General features: G+C 39.6%; 1 protein-coding gene across 13 annotated transcripts in view; it reads right to left on the minus strand.

Annotated features, from left to right (window-relative positions):
* Positions 1 to 21,372, minus strand: part of ABI1 (abl-interactor 1) — a 123,754-nt gene extending 102,382 nt beyond the window's left edge. For 10 of the 13 annotated variants that reach the window (XM_006871670.1, XM_006871669.1, XM_006871666.1 and 7 more), the window contains exon 1: positions 21,036 to 21,372. In XM_006871670.1, coding sequence (XP_006871732.1) covers positions 21,036 to 21,152 — 117 coding nt within the window. In that variant the 5' untranslated portion in view covers positions 21,153 to 21,372. The remainder of the gene's footprint in view (positions 1 to 21,035) is intronic. The other 3 variants (XM_006871662.1, XM_006871658.1, XM_006871663.1) reach the window with 1 other exon arrangement.
* Between the last annotated feature and the right edge of the window lie 1,929 nt (positions 21,373 to 23,301).

The raw sequence follows: 23,301 nt of genomic DNA on the forward strand, positions 1-23,301 counted from the left end.
ACGAAGTTAACTTTTTCAAGACTGTAAGAATACTTTTCATCTAGTTATCAATTTTCTATATAGAGGTTCTACAAATGGAAAAAACAAAAATTAAACATACAACACTTTTCAAAGTTATTACTTACTTAAGTAACTAATTCACATCTTTAATTCACACACAAATAAATGAGCCTTTGCTAGAAAATTACTTAAGCAATATAAAGCATCTTTTAACTAGTAGGTAGTGATCGTTAACACCCTTGCACCCTTGAGAAAAGCATAGTACTTCTGCTCTAAAAGAGAAAAACAAGGTTCAATAAATACCAACAAAAGTACCTTGTCCTACCACTGATTCTGCCTATTTCCTCAATTAGACCAACTTACAATACAGTCTCACAGACCCATCTTGGCTGTCTCAGCCCAGTGATGCAATCATCACATTTTCCAAAAAACAAAGATCAGGAGCCGTATGACTTTACCTGACAAATTACCTTTTCCCCAATTTCTCAATCTACTATATGCCTAAGCTTAAGAATTATAGATATATAAGAATCAATTTAACAAATCTTTATTGAAATTAATTGAATCTTCCAAGTTACAACAATTCCAAACTTTTTAAGATGTAGAATCATTCTTATTATTCTGAAATTTTTGAGATGCGAACAGAGGGATAGTCTGCTTACACAACCAAAAAAACCCACACACCACTGCCACTAAGTCAATTCTGACTCCTAGCAGCCTTCTTTAGGATTTCGGAAGCTGTAAGTCTTTACAGGAGCAGACAGCCTCATCTTTCTTCTGTGGAGCAGCTGCTGGGTTTGAATCCGTGGACTTGCTGTTAGCAGTCCAGTTCTTATCCTACAGTGCCACCAAGGCTCCTATGTGTTCACATAAATACGTAATAAAATAGAAGAGAAAGATACCAAAAGGGGAAACTATTTTATTACTAAATTATCACATATTGAATCCAAAGCAAATAGTTCAACCACTTAAAAATCCAATACAGTAAGGGGGTACACAATATTTAAAAAATCATTCCTTTCAGTATGTTAACTCAAGTATAGTTTGGTCCATCAGCAGTTACTACCATTGAGAGGTATTGGTGGTGGTGCTGCTGCTGGTGGTAGTGGTGTGCTGTGGAGTAGTTCCAACTCATAGCAACCCTAAATAGACTTTGTTATTGTTGTTAAGTGCTGTTGAGTCGATTCCGACCCATAGCAACCCTGTACAGGGTTTCCGAGGCTGTAAATCTTTACGGGAGCAGAAAGCCTCATGTTTCTTACAAGGTTGTAAATCTTTAAGGGCGCAGAAAGTTTCACCTTTCTCCCGTGGAACAGCTGGTTGTTTCAGACTGCTGACTTTGAGGTTAGCAGCCCAACTCATAACCACTATGCTACCAGAGCTCCTTTTTTAAGGTACTGTTGTTGTTGTTGTTGTTAAGTACCACTGAGTCAGTTTTGACCCACAGCCACCCTGTACAGGGTTTTCAAGGAGCGGGTGGTGAGCCTGAACCACCAACCTTGCAGTTCAAACAGACTTTGCAGTCTAGCACATTACCCCCTGCAGCACCACATCAGAACACCTTGAAAGGTATTAAGAGCATAGAAATTTAAAGTTCAGGCTCTCAAACAGGTTAATCAACAAACTACGAGCCTTGGGTCAAATACTGCCCCTGTATTTTTATGGTTTTCCTAAAACATAACCATATTCATTCATTTATATATTGTCTATGGCTTGTTTGCTACAATGGCAGATTCAAGTAGCTGTGACAGAGATCACATATGATCTAATCTCACAACCACAGTGCCACCTCCAACTCCTAACAATCCAAATATGGGGTTTCTGAGAATAAATCTACAAGAGCTGACAACCTCATCTTTCTCCCACAACCTTGCAGTCAGCAGTCTAATACTAACCCACACTGCCACCAGGCTCCTTATATATGGCCTAAAACCAGTGAAGAACCCACTGTCATCCAGTAGATTCTGACTCATAGCAACCCTATGTGGGGTTTCTGAGACTGCAAATCTTTGAAGAAGCATACTGCCTCATCTTTCTCCAGAGCCACTGGTAGTTTGAATCACCCACCTTGTGATCCAGTGCTTTAAGTACAGAGCCACCAGGAATCTTCACATATGGCTTACAAAGCCTAAAATATTTACAGGAAAATGTTTAGCTACTCTTTCCAGCCCTGGGTGAACATCAGCACTACCTGGGGTGAGCTTTTTAAAAAATTCCAAAGCTCCAGGTAAAACCAATTCTCCCTTTCCCGTAAAAAGGTTCTGATTTCATTAGTCTAGGATAGGGTCAAGGGCCCAGGTGGTGCAGTGGGGTAAGCATCAGACGGTGAACCATAGGTTGACGGTATGAACCCATCAGCCACTCTAAATGAGAAAGCTGAGGTAGTCTACTTCTATAAAGATTTGCCATCTTAGAAACCCTATGGAGCAGTTCTATTCTGTCATATAAAGTCACTGGATAGCAGTGAATTTTGGTTTTAGAGATTTTGTTGTTGTCAATTCTGACTCATAAGTGACCCTGTACAGGGTTTCTAAGGAGCAGCTGGTGGGTCTGAACCACCGACCTTGTGGTTCAAGTTGACTTGCGGTCCAGTGCATTATCCTTCAGCATCACACTAGGAGTCCTGGTTTTAGGGAAGGGTCATTATCAGACCAGTGAAAAATGTGGATAACAAAACAGGAAAACTATAAAAATCAGTACATACAATAATATAAAAGACAAAGGTACATGGTTTATACACAGACCACAAAAACCACAGAGTACTACATAATAGATTGGAGTCAAAAGTTTGGCTCTGATCTCCATGAAGTCAGAAAGACAAAGAGAAACAGGAGCATTATATAATTTATAGTATCCATCAGGCTAAAACATCTTGGTGAAAGAAAAATTTTCCCAAAGGATTTTTTATGACTGTAAAGGGATGTTTTATTACAGTTCTTCTCAGTGATGTAAATGTATCATATACACCTCCCACCTGACCCTAGTACAACACCCCATCCCCCAAAAATCAAGGAGGCAGAATTTTCCTTCTTTTTTTTTGGAAGGGACTAGGGGGAAGATGGCAGTACAAAATGGGGGAAATGGGAAAAATGGGCCTGAAAGTCTAATTATTCTGATACAAAGAAGGGGCAAAAGAAATGCACAAATGAAAATTGAAAATAAATGGCTTTATATACCATGAGATACTAACAAACACTAATAATAAATCCACAGATGCATTCAGGCCCCAAGTTACAACCTTAGTTCACACAAAAGTGATTCATCCAGGCCTATAATTAATTTCTCCTGCACATATACAGCCAAATGTGTCTAGACAAAGAAACAGAATATATGTCAGGACATAGCAAAAGCACAATTTCATCTTTGTTGTTGTTGTTAGGTGTCATTTCATCTTACCAGTGTTCAATTTCAAGCATAGTTTCTCTCTGTATTAAAATGTGGGAAACACTGAGCTACTTTTCTACAGCTTAGTGACAGCAGGTATACTTTTACTGGTACAACATCTTCTCATATCCTTAGACGCAAATAGCGAATCTGACACTGTCAAAAGCAAACTACTTGTAGCTTTTCCAAATATGCTTTGGTGTAGATCCCATTCCTACTATCTATATCCCTCATCTCCCAAACTCCCCTTCCCTTCAACTCTAAATTCATGATTATGCTAAACTCAGTCTTTTAAGGGATGCCTTTTCTAAGATGCCAAATACTATAACTACAATTTCTCAAAATTCTCTCTAAAAGTTCCTTCCAATGAGGGACAAAGTTTTCAACCAATATAAGCAATACATATTCTGAAATGATTTTTAAATGACTCTAGGAGTTCTGCTGTGGCACTGTAAGATCAGCACTGGACTACTAACCACAAGGTCGGTGGTTCAAATCTATCAGTTGCTCCTTGGAAACCGTATGCAGGGTCACTGTAAGTCAGAACCAATTCGAGGACACTTAACAACAAGTATATAGAAATGCCAACCATACAGAAGAGTGTAACAGACTAGCAAAATTAACAACAGTACAGGTAGAATCCATGGAGTCACTTTCTTCTCCTCCTCTCTCCCCTCCCTCCTCTTCTGCTCACATGGTGTTGTTGTGAAGTGCTGTTGAATCAGTTCAAACCCATGGCGACCCTGTATAGTCAGCTAATAATCAAGACTTATTCCTATCCTAGTCCTGGTGTGGCACTGTGGGCTAATGCGTTAAACTGCAAAGTTGTGCGAACTGTAAGGTCGGTGGTTCAAGTTCACCAGCTGCTCCTTAAAAACCGTATACAGGGTCGCTACAGGTCGGAATCAACTCAATGGCACTTAACAACATCATTCCTATTTTCCAACCCACTCCTCTACCAATCAACTCAATCTGGAGGCGTAAAAGCTGGAAAATATCAGGAACCAATTGTGTACTCTCTGCTGAAAAAGAGGTGATCAATAGGCACACTTCTGTGACTGCAAATTACCTTCTGTAGGCTTTATGCTGGAGGAGAATGGAAACAAGTACAATAAGTCCTTTCCCTCATCACCCATATCTTCTCCACCAAGCTTTCCTGTTTCTATTCCTTCCTTTTCAAGAAATAGTCTTCACATCTAGACCACTATAACGACCTTTCAACTGGCCAGTCTGCACCTAATCTCTTCCTTCTCCTGTTCATAGTACATCACTGTCAGATGAATCGTCCTAAAACACCTCATCCTTTGTACAAAAACGTTGTTGTTGTTAAGCGCCAAGGAGTTGGTTCTGACTCATCACACAATACCACACCCAGAAAACTACAATACAAAACAAACTTGAAAAGGAAATATAGAAAGGACAAGATAAGGGTTCTGTGTGGTACTATAGGATAAGCACTCAATCGCAAGGTCAGTTTGAACCAAAAGGCTACCAGTTCAAACTCACCAGCCATTCCTTGAAAATCCTATACAAAGTAGCTATGAGTCTGAATCAACTCCATGGCACTTAACAACAACAACAACAACAAACACTTACTTTAATTATTTACACAAATATCATTTACTTGCTGCAAACATATCCATGAATGTGGTGGAGGACCCCAGGCAGTTATGAAAACTTAGACAAAGCCAAACACTTTGAGGGAATGAGTCACTGGACCTGGGGGCCCAAGATCACAGTCTTGGAGGATACCATGGTCAACTGGCACAACCTAGCCACAAAGACAATGTTCCACATCCTACTGTAGTAAGCAGTGTCTGAGATCTTAACAGCTTATGAGCAGCCATCTAAAGTGATGCTCTCCTCCTGTGCAGAGAAAGGATAAATGATAAAAATGGATAAGCAACCTTATGGACCAAGGTTAGTATCAATCAGTCTCCACAAGGCTGAGCCAGAAGAACTAGAGGGTGCCCACACAGCTATCACTACCAATTGCTCTGAAAGGGATCACATTAGAAGGTCTGGATGAAGTGGGGAAAAAATAAGAAACAAAACTCAAAATCAAAAAAGACCAGGCTTACTGGTCAGATAAGTGACTGGTGGAACCCAGAGACTATGACCCTTGATCACCCTTCAGGTATGAAACTGAATTCACCCACATGGCTCAATTTTCAGCCACGCAATAGACAGGTATATAGGGGAGGCCTGGCACTGTAAGATAAGCACTAGGCTTATAACTAAAAGGATGGCAGTTCAAACCTACCAGTCGCTCCTCAGAAAACCTTTAAAAGGTTACTAGGAGTCAGAACTAACTCGATGGCACTTAACAACAACAACATAATGGAGACAACAACACTAGTGAGGTATGCACACGAAAGAATAGTCAACCTTCAAGATCAAAAGGACAGAATTTACCAAAGTATAAAATTCAGAAGGATAGGGAATGAAGGAGGAATAGAAACAAGAAGCACATAGAAGATAGAGGATAAACGAGATAAAATAAAATGTATGATTCACTGAATGTAAAACTGATAAATGCTACGTGACATGTTCTCTTTCCAAAAGTAAAATTCTACCCAAAGCAAAACGTAATCCCTTTCAGAAATAATTATTTTTCTTCTTTAATAAAACATTTCCTCACTTAAATACAAATGTTGTTGTTGTTGAGTATCATGGAATCAGTTCCGACTCATAGTGACCCTGCACAGGTTTCAAAGGCTACAAATCTTTACGGGAGCACAAAGTCTCATCTTTCTCCCGCGGAACATCCGGTAGTTTCGAAATGCTGACCTTGAGGTTAGCAGTCCAATTCATAACCACTACGCTATCAGAGCTGTTCTAGATTTATTGCTTTATAATATATCATCCAATAATCCCTACATAACTATTTTATGTGTAATATATAGACATCACAAAGAGCCCTTTGGCATAGTGGGTTATGCGCAAGGTCATCAGTTCAAACCCACCAACTGTTCCATGAGAGAAAGAAGAGGCTGCTTGCTCCTATAAAGATTTACAGTCTTAGAAACCCTTTATAGGGTCACTGTAAGTCTGAATCAACTTGATCAGGTTTGGTTGGGTTTATACAGACATCACAATACCACATGAATGGTACTTATCAGGGTCTTCCACAAAGTAGTCAATTAATAACTATTTGCTGAATTAATTTACCTTAGACTCCCCCCAATCTCATCTTGAATTCCTTCCAATTTCTTCTCCACTCTGTAACAACAGCAGTCTTTTTAAAAGTATAAATGATAATGTCATCAGATAGCTTACAACCTTTTTTTACATCTTCTCAGCAGCCTCAGAAAAACAACAAAAATTCTCAGCATAGTCTATAAAGCCTAGCTTTCAACTAACCCCTCTCTCCTCTTCTCGGATCAACTTTCCCTATTTGTTCTCTACACCCTAAACTGCACAGGTCCACAACAAATTGAACACCACTTTGCTTTTATTCACCTTGGGGCCTGCACACATGCTGTAACCTCTTGTAGAACACTGTTTTCCCTTCTCCCATAGTTACAGGATTAATATACAAGTATATTCACTCTGCAGACCTCAATTCCAATGTTACTTCTTTTACATGCCAACCTGGGTTTGCTGCTGCTGCTAAGTGCCCTTGAGTCGGTTCCGACCCATAACAACCCATAGGGTTTCCGAGGAACAAATGGTGAGCTTGAACCACCAACCTTGTGATTCAAACCAACTTTGCAGCCCAGCACATTAGCCTATAGCACCTCACCAGGACTCCAACCTAGGTTGGCGTACCTGATATACAAGAGGGCTTCAAAAAGTTTATGGAAAAATAAAATGAAAAAATAGTGGAATTTTTCCATGAACTTTCTGAAATCCCCTCGTATACTGAAGTCTAAAACTATTGTAACTAGGGCTCCAGTTCATAGAAGCACAGGTTTACGCCACATAAAAATGTGTTCAAATTGTAACCGTGGCAATGATATACGATAGAATGAATGTAAAACTAATGTTCTCCCAATCAAACTATCACATAATTCACAATAAAATATTTATTTAAAAAAATGTGTTCAAGTATGTCTCTACAATCAGTGGACAGTTGTGGACAACTTCTCTCAGTAAAACATTTGTCTCATTAGAGTACCTTCAAAAAAAGGTCTAAACAAAACAGTGGCTTCCTATGGGATTTGCCGGGCCAGTTAAATTCAAGGCAGAGAAGGCAGCTCTAAAATCTATGGTGATGGTTCCTTTGGAATTACAAAGGGGCGATACTGATAGATTTTCTCAAAGACAAAGAACAATCATGAGGGTTTATTATGAAGATATTTTATAAGAAAATGGAAACCTGCATTGGTGAGAAAAATGCCAGGAAAGTTGTACTAAGGAATTTTTTTTCAATCACAACAATGTACCTGCCCATTCTTTGAGGGTTGTCCTTCCAAGAATTTCATTGGGAAACCTCATCCCATCCACCCTACAGCCCTGGTCTAGCCCTTTCAGACTTATTTTTATTCCCCAAACTCAAAGAACATTGAAAAGGAACACATTTTGATTCCCCCCAAGAATACCAAAACTGCCACTGTAACCTGGTGTAAAAAAGTGCAGAATTCTTCAGAGAAGGGTTACAGAGATGGAAACACTACTTTCACAAGGGTATATAGATCTAGATAAAGGGTATGTAAAAAAAAAATAGAAGTCTCACATTTTGATATTTTTGTTAAATAAAGGGTGCCAGCAATATTTTCTTACCCTTGTTCTCTCAAGTCAACATTATTTTCCCTAGATAAAAGTTATCATCATTTCTAATTTCTGATTACTGGAAGAGCTTGTAAATTCCTTGCAAACTGAGATTATATTTGATTGATAAAATAAATGTACTGTCTGGCACACAACAGGCAATAAATTGTTGAATAATTGAATAGGTAATAAACTAATATACAAGTATGCTGTCACACTGTGAAGCACACTGCATACAGTTTACACATTTCAATTTACTAGGCATTTCTTAAGAATGCTAGGATTCCAACATGAAATCCTAAAAAGTTTTGCCAGTAATCTTTGGGATCTTTAAAGCATTCTGCCTTAAAAGTTCAGAAAGAATGACAGCTTTACCAGTCTGCCTTCCCACTATTCAGAGCAAAATCTGAACATTATTAAATTTAGTATAACATGGAGTGTAAATGAAAAGATTCTCAATCTTTTGAAAGAGAAATAATTTAAAAGGGAAATGGATTAACTCAAAGCCTTTTTCGTGGAAAACATAAAATACATAATGCAGAGGGAAATGACAGAACAGTTAAAACAAAAGTTAATGTTTTTTTTCTTCTTCTCACTTCAATTGGGTTTTTAAGATACAAACACAGTACAAAAAAGGAAGATAAGTCCCATGGATAATAGATTTCTTGAAATCTAATTTGAAATATAATTAAATCAGAAATTGTGGCATTTTAAAATTATATTTCTGCTTTCTAAAAATCATATGATTTTTATCATTGTCTATGAGTCAAATGAGGTCCTGGTGTGGCACTTTAGGATAAGCTCTGGGCTACTAACTGCGAGGTTGGGAATTCAAACGCATCAGTCGCTCCTCAGAAACTCTATAAATGGTGGCTGTGAGAACCCACTCCATGGCACTTAACAACGAGTCACATAAATATATTCAAATAATAAATTTGGAATGGGTGAAATTTGGAGAAAACAATGTATGAAATTTTAAGGCACACTAATTTCAAAATTAGCACTACTTAAACATGAAATAAGAAATTCTTCATGCTTTTGAGTTATGGTGTTGGAGGAGAATATTGAAAGTGCCATGGGCTGCCAAAAGAACCAACAGATCCATTCTGGAAGAAGTGCAGCCAGAGTGTTCTTTGGAGGTCAAGAGGGCCAAACTTTGTCTCTCATACTTGGGACATATTGTCAGGAGGGACTAAAATTTATGACTGCCAAACTCAAGAAGACACTCAAAACTGCACACTCTTACTCCTACCCATCTTAATTATTTCTGAAATGTCTATTTCACACTTCATCTTCAAACTTCAAAATACCCACCCTCTCCCTCTCATTCTCCTTTGATGATCATGTTGTACTTCAGTGAGAAATAAACAGACAAGCAGTATGTGGCCACTCCATCACCAAATCACTCAACTACCTCCATCTGCATCCATATGTGTAGATAGAGCAGATTAAAGAGTGAATATAAGAAGAGGGGAGGAGAAAGATGCAAGCATTAGTTTTAAGAAAACTAGCTTACCAATAAAGGAGCAAGAGGTCAGTTAGAATAGAATATAAAGTCACAGGACTGTTTTTTAGTATGGAAGACTTCTGATGTATCAATTCTGACTACACAAATTCAGTAAAAATATTAGGAATAAGGATATAAAAAGTGGTGCTTGTTTATTGCAGCATACACACTAAAATTGGAACTACACAAATTAGCATAGCCCCTATGTAAGGAAGACAATGCAAATTCATGAAATATTACATATTTTTAGGAGACTAAATGGCAAGCCATTACTTATTAAGCAAAGATGTGAAGGTAAGGCAAGAAGAAAACTAGATTACTGGAAATAGAACAACCAGAATAGAAATAACGAGACTGTTGACACATTACGAAGAATGCAACCAATGTTACTGACCATTTTGTGTGGACACTGTTCTATGGAAACCTAATTTGCTGTGGAAACCTTAACAGAATACATTAGATTTAATTTTTAAAGATATAAAAAGTGTAAAATCCAGTTACCAATGAGTCAATTCCAACTCATGGTGATCCCAAGTGTGCTAGAACTATGCGTCAAAGAGCTTTCAATGGTTGACTTTTTTTAAAGTATACTGCCACAGCATTCTTCCAAGGTGCTTCTGAATGGATTCAAACCTCCAACCTTTCAATTAGCGGTTGAGCAGAAAACAGTTTGAAGTAGGAATTCCTAATTCTCTATGTGCAAATTTAGTAATGTATATAACCAATGGTTCCTTCACACAGATTTCTAAACAATATTCCATCATGAACCACTACTCCAAGGTAGTAAAAACAGATACTCCAATATTTTTACAGGAATATACACACACTGATTATATTGGTCATGCAGTGCCACCATTTTCTATCCTTTTCCAAATCATTTTACTACCAGTAACATAAACTCAATGCCCCCAGCAAACACTCCCTCTTCCTCCAACCCAGTTAACCATTAATAATCTTTGATTTCTGTGTATTTAATTCATGTAAGTGAGATTATACAATTTTTGCCTGTTGTGACTGATTAATTTCTCCCAGTACGCTTTCAAGGTTCATCCATGATAAAAAAGCAAGTAAAAGGACTTCATTTCTCTTTATGGCTCAGTAACATTCCACTTGTAGGTAAATACCACATTTTGCTTATCCATTCATCTGTTAGTGGACATTTCTGATGTTTCTACATTTTGACTACTGTGAAAAGTGCTACAGAAAAGAGTAGCATATTACAAGCATTTTTTAAATTGCCATGTTAATATTTAGTAAAGATTTAAAATTAGTTTCTTTGTACTTTAATCTACACTTGAGGTGGTCTTCTTGTTGGCAGGCGCTGTCAAATGAATTTTTGACTCAAAGTACCCCATTCAACAAAGTACAAGTGCCCCATCATTTTGTAGGTGGTAATCTTTACAGAACACCTGTAAGTCTGTCAGTTTACCGTAGTGTGGTGGCTGAGGGTTACTATGATTCAGGAAGCAATGGCACCAGTATTTTAAATACCATCAGGGTCACCCTGGTGAACAAGTTTCAGATGAGCTTCTATACTAAAACAGACTAGTAACAAGGAGAGACAGCCTACATCCGAATACTCAGTCACTAAAAATCTTTTGAATAGCTGTGGAATACTATCAGATAGCACCAAAATATTGAATATTGAAACACAAATATTGTCAGATATAGTGCTGCTGGAAGATGAGTCCATCAGCTTGGAAGGTACTCAGTATGACAGGGGAATAACTGCCTTCTCAGAGATGACAGTAAGCCGTCATTTGCTGACGTGGCACAACTCAAAATGAAGAGAAACAGCTGTAAACATCCATTAATAATCGGAACATGGTATTTACAAAGTATGAACCAAGGAAAACAAGAAATTGTCAAAAATTAAATCAAATGTATAAACATCTATATCCTAGGCATTAGTGAGCTGAAATGGACTGGTATTGGCCATTTTGAATCTGACAATCATATGGTTTGCCATGTCAGGAATAACAAATTGAAGAGGAATGGTGTCACATTCCTCATCAAAAAGAACATTTCAAGATCTGTCTTGAAGTACAGCGCTGTCTTGTAATCAGATAATATCCATACTCCTACAAGAAAGACCAAGTAATACCACTATTATTCAAATTTACACACCAACCACTAACATCAGTAACGATGAAACTGAAGAATTCTACCAACTTCTTAAGTCTGAAATTGACCAAACATGCAATCAAGATGTATTGCTAATTACTGGCAATTAGAATGCAAAGGTTGGAAACAAAAAAGGATCAATGGTTGAGAAATACGGCCTTGGTGATAGAAAAGATGCTGGAGATCGCAGATAGAATTTTGCAAGACCAGTGACTTCTTCATCGCAAATACCTTTTTTAAACAAAACAAGATATACACATGCACCTCACCATATGAAATACACAGAAATCAAATTGACTACATCTGTGGAAAGAGATGATAGAAAAGCTCCACGATCATCAGCCAAAACCAGGGCAGGGGCAGACTGTGGAACACACCATCAACTGCTCATATGCAAATTCAGGCTGAAGCTGAAGACAATTAAAACAAGTCCACAAAAGCCAACTATGACCTTGAACATTATCACAGCTAAACTTAGAGATCATCTGAAGAGTAGATTTGATACATTAGAAACTAAAGACCAATAACCAGAGTTGTGGGATGACATCAAGAACATCATACAGAACAAAGTTGTTAAGTGCTGTGGAGTCGGTTCCAACTCATAGCAACCCTGCACAGGGTTTCCAAGGCTATAAATCTTTACAGGAGCAGAAAGCCTCATCTTTCTCCTGCGTAACACCTGGTAGTTTCAAACTGCTGACTATGAGATTACCAGCCAGATTTGTAACCACTACACTACCAGAACTCCTTACAGAACAAAGTAAAATGTCATTAAGACAAGAAAGAAGAGACCAAAATGGACATCAGAAACGACTCTGAAACTTGTTCTCCAGTACGTTGTTGTTGTTGTTATGTGCTGTGGAGTCGGTTCTGACTCATAGCGACCCTGCACAGGGTTTCCGAGGCTGTTAATCTTTACAGGAGCAGAACGCCTCATCTTTCTCCCGCAGAACCGCTGGTAGTTTCGAACTGTTGACCTTATGGTTCACAGCCCGATTCATAACCACTACGCTACCAGAGCTCCTTTATAGAGATGCTAAAACAAATGGAAGGAAAGAGGAAGTAAAAGAGTTGAAGAGAAAACTTCAAAGGGCAACTTGAGAAGACAAAGTCAAATATAACAAAATGTGCAAAGACAAAGAGCTAGAAAACCATAAAAGAACACACTGAACTCAGCATTCTCAAGCCAAGAGAACTGAAGAAAAAATCCAAGCCTCAACCCGCAACATTTAAGAATTCTGAGGGCAAAATACTTAATGATGCAGAAAGCATCAAAAGAAGACGGAAGGAATACAAAGTCACTGTACTAAAAAGAAATTGTCAATGTTCAACCATTTCAAGAGGTAACATATAAACAAGAGCAAATGATATTCTAGGAAAAGTCCAAGCTGCACTGAAGGCATTGGCAAAGAACAAGGGTCCAAGAATTGATGGAATACAAATTGAAATATTTCACCAAACTGATGCAGCACTGGAGACATTCATTTATGCCAAGAAATTTGGAAGACAGCTACTGGCCAACTGATTGGAAAAAGATCCATATTTGTCCTCATTCCAAAGAGAGGTGACCCAACGGAATGTGGAAATAGACAACATGATTAATATCACATGCAAGTAAAATTTTGCTAAAGATAATTCATAAATGGCTGCAAACGTACATTGACAGAGAACTGCCAGAGGTTCAAGCCTGATTCAGAAGACGAAGTGAAACAAGGGATATCATTGCTAATGTCAGATGGATCTTGGCTGAAAGCAGAGAACATCAGAAAGATGTTTACCGGTATTTTATTGACTACGCAAAGGCACTCAATTGTGTGAATGATGACAAGTTATGGACAATGGTGGGAACGAGTATTCCAGAACCCTTAATTGTGCTTAAGAGGTTCCTGTACATAGAGCAAAATGCAATTGTTCCAACAGAACAAGGGAACACTGAATTATTTAAAATGAGGAAAGATGTGTGTCAGGGTTGTATTCTTTCACCATACTTATTCAATCTGTATGCTGAGCACATAATTTGAGAAGCTGTATTATATAAAGAATGTGGCGTCAGGACCGGAGGAAGACTCATTAACAACTTGTGATATGCAGATGATACAACCTTGCTTGTTGAAAGGAAAGAGGACTTAAAACATTTACTGATGAAGATCAAGGAACACAGCCTTCATTATAGTTTGCTCCTCAATGCAAAGAAAACAAAAAACCTCACCACTGGGTAATAACATCAATAAACAACATCAAGTTAAATGGATAAAACACAGAAGTTGTCAAAGCCTTTATTTTGCTCAGAACAACCATCAACACTCATGGAAGAAGCAGTCAAGAAATCAAATGGCATATGCATTAAACCTATCTCCTGCACAAGACCTTAAAGTGTTAAAGAGCAAAGATGTCAGTTTGAGGACTAAGGTGTACCTGACCCAAGTCATGGTATTTTCAAAAACTTCATTTGCACATGAAAATTGGATGGTGAATACGAAGAGAGTAGAAAAAATGATGTCTTTGAGTTATGGTGTTGGAGGAGAATACTGTAAGTTCCAAGGACTGCCAAGTACAAACCAATCTGTGTTGGAAGAAGTACAGCCAGAATGCCCTTGGAGACCAAGATGGCCAGGCTTTGTTTCTGATACTTTGGACATATTATTAGGAGGGACCAGTCCCTGGACAAGTATATCATGCCTACTAAAGTGGAGGGTTAGAGAAAAAGAACAAGACCCCCAAGAAGATGTATGAGCACAGTGGCAGTGGCGTGGGTTCAAGCATAGCAATGACTGTGAGGTTGGCACAGGACTGGGGGTAGTGTTTCATTCAGTTGTGTATAGGGTAGAGACTTGATAGCACCTAACAACAACATCTTTGCAGGAGCAGATCACCAGGTCTTTCTCAAGGGTTAGGAGGGTTTGGACTGCCAAGCTTTCAGTTAGCAGCTGAGCGAGCACTTAACCCCTGCACCATGAAATGGTCCTACTAATATTCTTTAATCAACATAAAACTCAGTCCTACAAACATCTGCTGAATATCTGTGTTCTGTGTAAGGAAATGGTTAGGTGCAGATTGTAGGTGCATATCAAAATTAGATTCTACTTGATAACAAATACAAATATCTCCCTCCAATAAATTAACAGGTGGGCTTTTTGTTTTGCTTTGGGATTTCCTTTCAACACTGGTGCACGAACCACTGACTATTTCTGAGAAAGTTTCATTTTATAAATGGAGAAAAATTAGTAAACACCAAGTTAAGAATACTTATTTGGGTTGGCACAGAGTGGTAATACTAAAAATCAAACCTCGTCTCCTTTCTAAGGGACAGATGTTCCACTGTTGAAATTATTAGGTCAGTTATTTCTTCTAATAACAAGCCAATAATTGCCATTTTCCTAGTAGCTTATCTTCTAAATGCTGTACTTAAAAAAAAATTTTTTTTTTTTTTAATGTTGTTAAATGCCATTGAGTTGGTTCTGACTCACAGGGACCCTACATAAGATATCCAAAGAAAAGATGGTGGGTTTGAACTTACAACCTTGCTATTCACAGCCCAGTACTGATTCTATTTCACAATATACGTTCAGATTCTTAAATAATCTATAGTTCTGGGATTTGGCTATTATTTCTTCTAAGCACAAGCTATAACTTCAACAAAAATTATAATGTGGGGCCCAGAGTCCTGGTGTGGCGCTGTGAGTTAATGCGCCAGACTGCAAAGCCGTTTGAACTACAAGGTTGGTGGTTCAAGCTCACCAACTGCTCCTCAGAAACCCTATACAGGGTCACTATGAGTCAGAACTGACTTGATGGCATTTACAACAACATTCTTACATAGTAGCACTCTTGTCCCTTCAATAATTTTCATGGTCCTACTTTGTGTAACATTGTGGGATAAGCACTGGACTACAAGGTCAGTTTGAGCTACAAGGTTGGTGGTTGAAACTCACCAGAAGCTCCTTGGAAACCTATACAGGGTCTCAGTGAGTCGGCACCAACTCTAAAGCACTAAACAACAACAATTTTGTGTGGAAATCAGAACTAACTGAAATATTTTAAAGACATTTTTTGTCAAACACAAATTTTCTAATCATAATTACATAACTGATTCATAACAGAAAAAGCAGGCAAGGATTCATAGAAAGGAAAAGGATCCAAAGAGCTCAGTGAAAAACTAGCCTGGACTTCCCATAGGCTCAACGCTGCAAGAAATAAAACAGTCCCTAAATTAGAAACATACCTGCTCTTACATATGCAACTTGGAACTTGGAATGCATTTTCAATAAAAACACAATGATAAAATAGTTTGTTAGGTTACAACACTTATCCAGTAAGACTTGATTTATTCTATGACGTTGCTTTAACCAGTCTGAATTCTAACATTTGTTTCTGAAGAATGGTACAATACGGAAACAGTCTGTACAGCTTGCAAAACTAGGCAAATCAGAAATCTTTGATTGCCAATTACTAACTGTATGAACTAAAAATGCTCTATTTAACTTTTCTGAATCCTGATTTCTTTATCTGTAGTGAATACTGCCTAGATTGGAGAGATTTTCTAAGAATTAAAGGTAAAAGAAAACAAGTAAAGTTTCTGACAAAATAATCAATAAAAAGAAGCAATTATCAGTCTACTATCCTTCATCATTCTGTATGCAAGTTTGGAACTTTGCACTGTTCATCTGTTATAAAAAGTTTTAAAATACATAAAATTATTGTAATAATTAAGTGAAGATTTCTAAACTGGCAAAAACTATACAGCACCAGAAATGTAGCTCTTCAGATACTCCTAATCCTGGTTGGTTATGTGCCGTGGAGTCAGTTCCAACTCATAGCGATGCTGTACAGGGTTTTTGAAGCTGTTAATCTTTACAGGAGCAGAAAGCCTCATCTTTCTCCCGCGGAACAGCTGGTAGTTTAGAACTCCTGACCTTGTGGTTTGCAGCCCGATTCGTAGCCACTACACTACCAGCACTCCTACTCCAAATCCTACCGCTCAAAAATCACCTGCCTTCTAAACTCAAATGTGCATGATGAACAAATGAGCATAAACTAAAGCAACTGGAAGAGAAAAGTAAGCAAAACTAAGAACTCAAAGTAAGAATTACTGACAACATCCACTTTATAGTTACGGACCTTAGAATATACTTGCTAACTCAAATGAAACTCTGGTTGGTGTAATCCAGGCAAAGGAATTAAAAAACACAAATTTAATGACGCTAAAAACTTAAGCTGTATGAAACTTTCTATCCTTGCCAAATTTGCATCCTGAGAAGCACTGCTTAAGCAGTTTTTCTCTTTTTCACTTAGCTTCCCTTCCTATTCCCCAAAATAGTTCCCACAACAAAGGCAGTATGAACTTTGAGGCAAAGCAAAGGAAATTGGTCAGATGAATAAGTGTGCTCAAGTCAAGGAACTGCAGTCCTTTAACATAAAACACAAGAAAATTTCAAACTAATCTTATCAAGGCAGAAAAGGCAAAGACTTTTTCAATGTCTATATAAACCATCTCAACAGAACTTAACAACATAAAAAAAAAAAAAAAAAGACTTCTATTTTGAATATCATTCTCCCATAACTTCAAAAACTGTCTTTAACATAATGCAAACTATTGAGAAGTTTTGCTGTTAATAATACAATAGTTAAAAGTCAAAGAGCTAGTAATCTGCTCCTGAGACTCATCTGTGGAGGGAGTCCTGGTGTGGGGCATGTGGGATAATGCACTGGACTGAAGGGTCAGTTTGAACCGCAAGGTCAGCAGTTCAATTTCACCAACAGCTCGGCGAAAACCCTATACAGGGTTGCTATGAGTGGGAACCAACTTGACAGCACTTAACAAAACAAGACTCAGCTGCACTACAGCTCAAAGAACTAAATTAAACAGGGCTATGCTTCAAGACTGTGGGAAAACAACCAATTTTTAATTTCCCAGGATAAAAATCACCTAGGCAATAACTTAACTCACCCTGATATAAGAAATTCCCAAAACACAAGCAGCTGCACACTTTTCCTGTGAGAAGAAATGCTTAGTGTGTTGTCTATAACCCAAACCAGGGTCACAAAAAGGATATAGACAGATCTCAGCAGATATCCTAATGGCTATATCTAGTATATTTGTTGTTCCCTAATTCATCCAAAGTCATGGCCCCACCTACCATCAAATTCTACAAAGGTAATCAGTATTCACCATCTTCACCCTATCTGAGCTAATGACCTGAATCACGCAGGCCAAAATTAAAAGGGCTACTAAAATATTAAAGGACTTCAGGTGTGGCAGTGTTAAGATCAACACTGTACTGCAAACCACAAGATCAGCAGTTCAAACCCACCAGCTGCTAATCAGAAACCCTGTACAGGGTGGCTATGAGTTGAAATCAACTTGACAGCACTTAACAACAAAGTATTAAGATTATTACTGCTGTGAATTTCCTCTCCTCCTGTTCCCCCCTCCTCCCCAATAAGATGAGAAAGAGGACACTGGTAGTTTGGAGGCAGAATTCTCCCGTTCCATGTGGGTGGGAGACCTAGGTTCAGTTCTGATGGTTATACCTCATGTGCAGCTACCACTCCTGTCAGTGGTGGATTGCATATTGCCAAGATGCCGAACAGATTTCTGCAGCTTCTAGACTAAGACCCAAACGGCATTTCATTCAAATGTGCATGGGGCCATCATGAGTTTGAGGCTGACATCATCACCAGTGGCTGACAAGATCAGAATACTTCACTGGAGTCAAATTTTAGAAAACAAAACCTCTGCCATCTAGTTGATTTCAACTCATGGTTATAAATTCCATGGGGTTTTCCTGACTTTACAGAAGATCACCAGGTCTTTCTTAGGTAGCTCTGCTGAACGGGTTTGATGGATGGTTCTCAACTGCTAATCTTTCAGTTAATAGTTGAGTGGAAACTATTAGTGTCACCCAGAGATGTGGAATCAAGTTTTTGTTGTTATCAAAGTGCCATCGAGTCAATTCTGACTCCTAGCGACCCTGTGTAGGGTTTCCAAGGAGAAGCTGTTGAGTCAAGTTTGTTGTTGTTAAGTGCCATCGAGTCAGTTCCAAACCATAGCGACCCTGTATAGTTTTGGACCACCAAAACAAAATAATTTTAAAAACCTTGGGTCCATGACAGTGACTCTTGACAGCATGGTGCTAAAATTTAAAAAAATGAAATATAAGAAGTAGCATGACTTAATTAGGTGAATTACCAATTAAGTTTAAAAGTGCTTCAAAGATAACATGATGGTAGCAGGAAGGGGAAAGGAAAGGGTCAGAGAGAGATAAAAAAGTCTTTACAGCATACAACTACGGGGGAAAAAGAAACAGTCAACAGGCAGGTTAAAACACGTTTGCCAGCATGTAGTAGTTACCACACCATATACTTGTCAGGTTTCCCAGCCTGCAAAACAAAAAGGAGCCTCCCCTCTACGAAGGAATTGTCTACTGACTTTTGTGAGGAAGAAATGGCTTTTTGGGAATGGGGGGGAGCAATTTAAATTCCTAAACTCTCCCTTTGAATTTCAAAATCTTTCAAAGGTTCATCTCAATTTTAAAGTTTTTCATGCTAAATTGGGTAAAGCTGCAGATTTCTGATATGCCACAAAATCACTTTTCCATTTTATCAAGTACATATCTGCTATATATTAAAATGTTTTATATGCTAAATATATAAAGTTTGCAAAAATAATGTGGTAGGCATTCAACAAGTTTACTTATCAGGATTCCTAAAGCAAAAGTTTGAAAAAAATATGTGAAGATAAACGTCCTCGTAAGGAGCTCTGATAGCGTAGTGGTTACGAATCAGGCTGCGATTCGAATCAGCAGTTCAAAACTACCAGCTGTTCCGAGGAAAAAAGATGAGGCTTTCTGCTCCCGTAAGGACCTACAGCCTCAGAAACCCTGAACAGGGTTGCTGAGTCGGAACCACTCCACCGCACATAACCAACCAATGCTACTGAAGATATGTTACTAATATGGAAACTGAGAAATATTTTAAATATTCTGAAAATAGTATCTCCCTCTAAAAATAAAGAGGAAACAACATTTGCCAGCACAGAAACTACTGGTGTTTAAAAATGATAATCACAACGGAGGCATTTCTAAAAATACTTTAGTTCTGAGTTGCAATAACTCTCCCTAGCCTTGCAAATACTTTTTGGTGTCATTATATTGATACAAAAGACTCTGTCACTTTGCTTCTAATGCAAACTGTCCGTTTACACAGTTAAAGATCTACAAACCAACTACCACACACGTTAAGTCACTTCCAATCATTAATATAAAAACAAGCATCTGTCACAGATAAGGTCTTAAGAATTTCCTAATAAATTTACAGTAACAATTATTTTACGTTCTGGTTCAAAGGTTCTGAAATCCACTTGGATTCATATCTTATAGTTAATTTGCAGAGGTTGTAAAGAGAAACCTCAGAAAACGACGGTTACAGCATTTTATTTTAAGTTAGTTATAAAGACGACAGTTGAACTTTTTTTTGGGGGGGTGGGGGTGGATTTAAACATTTCTCCAAGTTGCTAAAGAGTCTTTCATGTTTTATAATAACGATAGCCCTATCAACCCCTAGATTACATTATAGAGGAGCGGAAGTGAAAACGATGAGAAGGGAAACACCGCCTTGAAAACACACAGGCTGGCAGATCTATAAACCTTCAATTAAAGGAATTTTAAGATTAACTTTTCTCAATCACCCTCCCTTACTCCCCAACCGCTTCCTCCTCTCCTCGGAGGGGTCTGTGTAATGTGACTCATGACAATTTTTTTTTTAATAAGTAAAAGACACACCCTCTGGGTTGAACTGACATAATCTCCCCCACCCCGTCCTCCCCCGACACACACCCCGCTTTTCCTGTCCCTTCTACTGCTGCTCCCTGAGCCTCATCCCTGCGCTTCCCTCTCCCAGCCCGAGGCAGCAGGGCGGCAGCCGGGGTGCCGGGACGGAAGCGCGGCGAACCGAGAGCTACCGGGGGGCGGCGAGACCCGAGAGGCCGAACCCGCGGGGAGGCGGACGTCAGGGGGCCGCCCGGCTACGGCGGGCTCTGGGCTCCCTCGCCCATTTTCTCTCTCCCCTTCTATGGGTTTCAACCACCAGAGCCACTTCCTGTATCGCAGCCCGACTCCCTCAGCCCTGCCACTAGCTCTCTCCGCGGCCAGGGCTCGGTTGGGGTTAGGGTTGGGGTTGGGGCTGAGGTTGGCGCTGGGGCTCAGGCTGAGATTCGGCAGTTCCCCACCCCGCCCAGTGGGTTGGTCACTCAGGCGTCCTGCGGCGGGTCCTCAGGCCGACCAAGCACCAGCCCGCCCGTGCTCCTCACCTGTATGTAGTTGTTTTCACAGTAGTCCGCCACCCGGGTGAGGTTCTGGTAACTCTCTATCAGCGCCCTTTTGCCAGACGGGATCTCCTCCTCTAGTAACATCTGCAGCTCTGCCATTTTCCACCCCTCTGCATCGCTTCCTCTCGCGTTAAAGAGACAGCGGCAGCAAGGTCCGCGGAGGTTCCGAGCACCTCACAGCCCGGATACAAACCGCCTACCCGCCCTCCCGCCTGGTATTGTGGGACTGCACCTCCTCTTCCTTCTCACTTTCTCCACCCACCTCCACCCGCTTTGCGCAGCCGCCTGAATCTCGTCCTCTCGCGATCGTTCTTATCTCCCAGGCCACTGGATTCCCACCCTCCTTGCACTGTCTTCTGGGAATTGTAGTCTTTAGCAGGTTAGGAGCGCTATCCTCGGAAAAAGAACCCGGGAGGAACGTAGTTAGAGAACTTTAACCTAGGGTGGTGATTTTAGGTTTGGAGTTTCCTGACAGCCCAGTAGATGGCACAACAGGATGATTCTAGGTAATACCACAACATTAAAGTTTCGACTCTTTCAGACTCACAACGACCCTGTGAAGGGTTACTGAGGTTGTAAATCTTCTGGAGCGGAAAGCCTCATCTTTGTGCTGCAGAATGGTTGGTGGGTTTGAACTGCCGACCATATATGTGGTTAGCGGTCACGTACTCATCCTACAATGCCGTCAAGGTTCCTTATATAAGTTTTCCAATTCTGTAAATCTTTATGGAAACAGACAGCTTGCTTCATCCTTCTCCTGCAGTGTAGCTAGTGGATTTGAACCTCAAACATTTCAGTTAGCAGCCCAATGCCTAACCCACAGAGCCACCATAACTCCCCTTAAGCTCTCCCCTCCCCCAAAGCTTGTAAAACTGCACAACTTTAACTAGGAAGTGCCAGTAAATCAGAGCCATCGATTCTGATTAGTATTAAAAAGGGATATAATAATGGAAAACTCCAAACAAAGGTAGTCCCTGACTTTGGATGTATTTGAATAGCAGTGAATTGTACTACATCTATGACTGTTTGGGTTTTGTTTTTGAGGGTGTGTGTGTGTGTACTTCTTATTAGTTGTCATTGTTGTTAAGTACCGTGGAGTCGGTTCCGACTCGTAGTGACCCTGCACAGGGTTTCTGAGCCTGTAAATCTTTACGGGAGCAGAAAGCCTCATCTTTCTCCCGCGGAACCACTGGTAGTTTCGAACTGCCGACCTTGAGGTTAGCAGCCCGATTCATAACCACTACGCTACCAGAGGAGTCCTGATATGGCGCTGTGGGTTAATGCGCCAGACTGCAAAGCCATTTGAACTGCAAGGTCGGCGGTTCAAGCCCACCAGATGCTCCTTGGAAACTCTATACAGGGTCGCTATGGGTCGGAACCGACTCAATGGCATTTCACAACAACAAACGCTACCAGAGCTAATTAGTTGTCATTAGATAGCCTCAAGTCCTTGCTAACTCATAGTGATCCTATGTTTCCTATAGTTGAGCCCATCGTCTCAACCACTGTCAGTCCATTTCATTGAGGGTCTTCCTCTTTTTCCTTGATACTCTACCAAGCACGAGGTCCTACTCTAGTGACATATGCTGATAATATGCTCAAAGTATGTAAGAGGAAATCTCCCTATCCTTGCTTCTGCCTCTACTTCTTCCAAGATACATTTGCTTGTTCTTTAGGGCAGCCCATAGTATATAGTCAGTAGTCTCCACCAACACCATAATTCAAAGACATCAGTTCTTCTCCGGTCTTCCTTATTGATTGTCCAGTTTTTACAGGCATATGAGACGGCTGAAAATACTTCATGGCTTGGGTCAGGTGTATGTTAGTCCTCAAAGTAATATCTTTACTATTAAAACATTTTTAAGAGGTTAAACACAGTGGCTGCAACAATGGGTTCAAACAAAGCAACAACTGTGAGGACGTTGCAGAACCAGACAATGTTTCGTTCTGTTATATGAGTACATAGGGTCACAGAACGCATAGGGTCACTATGAATCAGAGCCAACTGGACGGCACCTAACAACAGTATACAATCGCTGATTTTGTTATCTTGCACACAAAAGAGTGAGAGTACATTACTAGATATCCTCAGCTTTCTGCAAAATTAGTTCAAATATTTCATCCTAGCACTCTAAATTGGAATTGGGTGACCAACAGACCAGAACTTGGGTTGTTGTTGTTAAGTGCCATTGACTCGGTTCCAACCCATAGCAACCCCATATAGGGTTTCCAAGGAGCTCCTGGTGAG

The sequence above is a fragment of the Chrysochloris asiatica genome, unplaced genomic scaffold (assembly GCF_000296735.1).
Source record: "Chrysochloris asiatica unplaced genomic scaffold, ChrAsi1.0 scaffold00172, whole genome shotgun sequence".
Taxonomy (NCBI): domain Eukaryota; kingdom Metazoa; phylum Chordata; class Mammalia; order Afrosoricida; family Chrysochloridae; genus Chrysochloris; species Chrysochloris asiatica.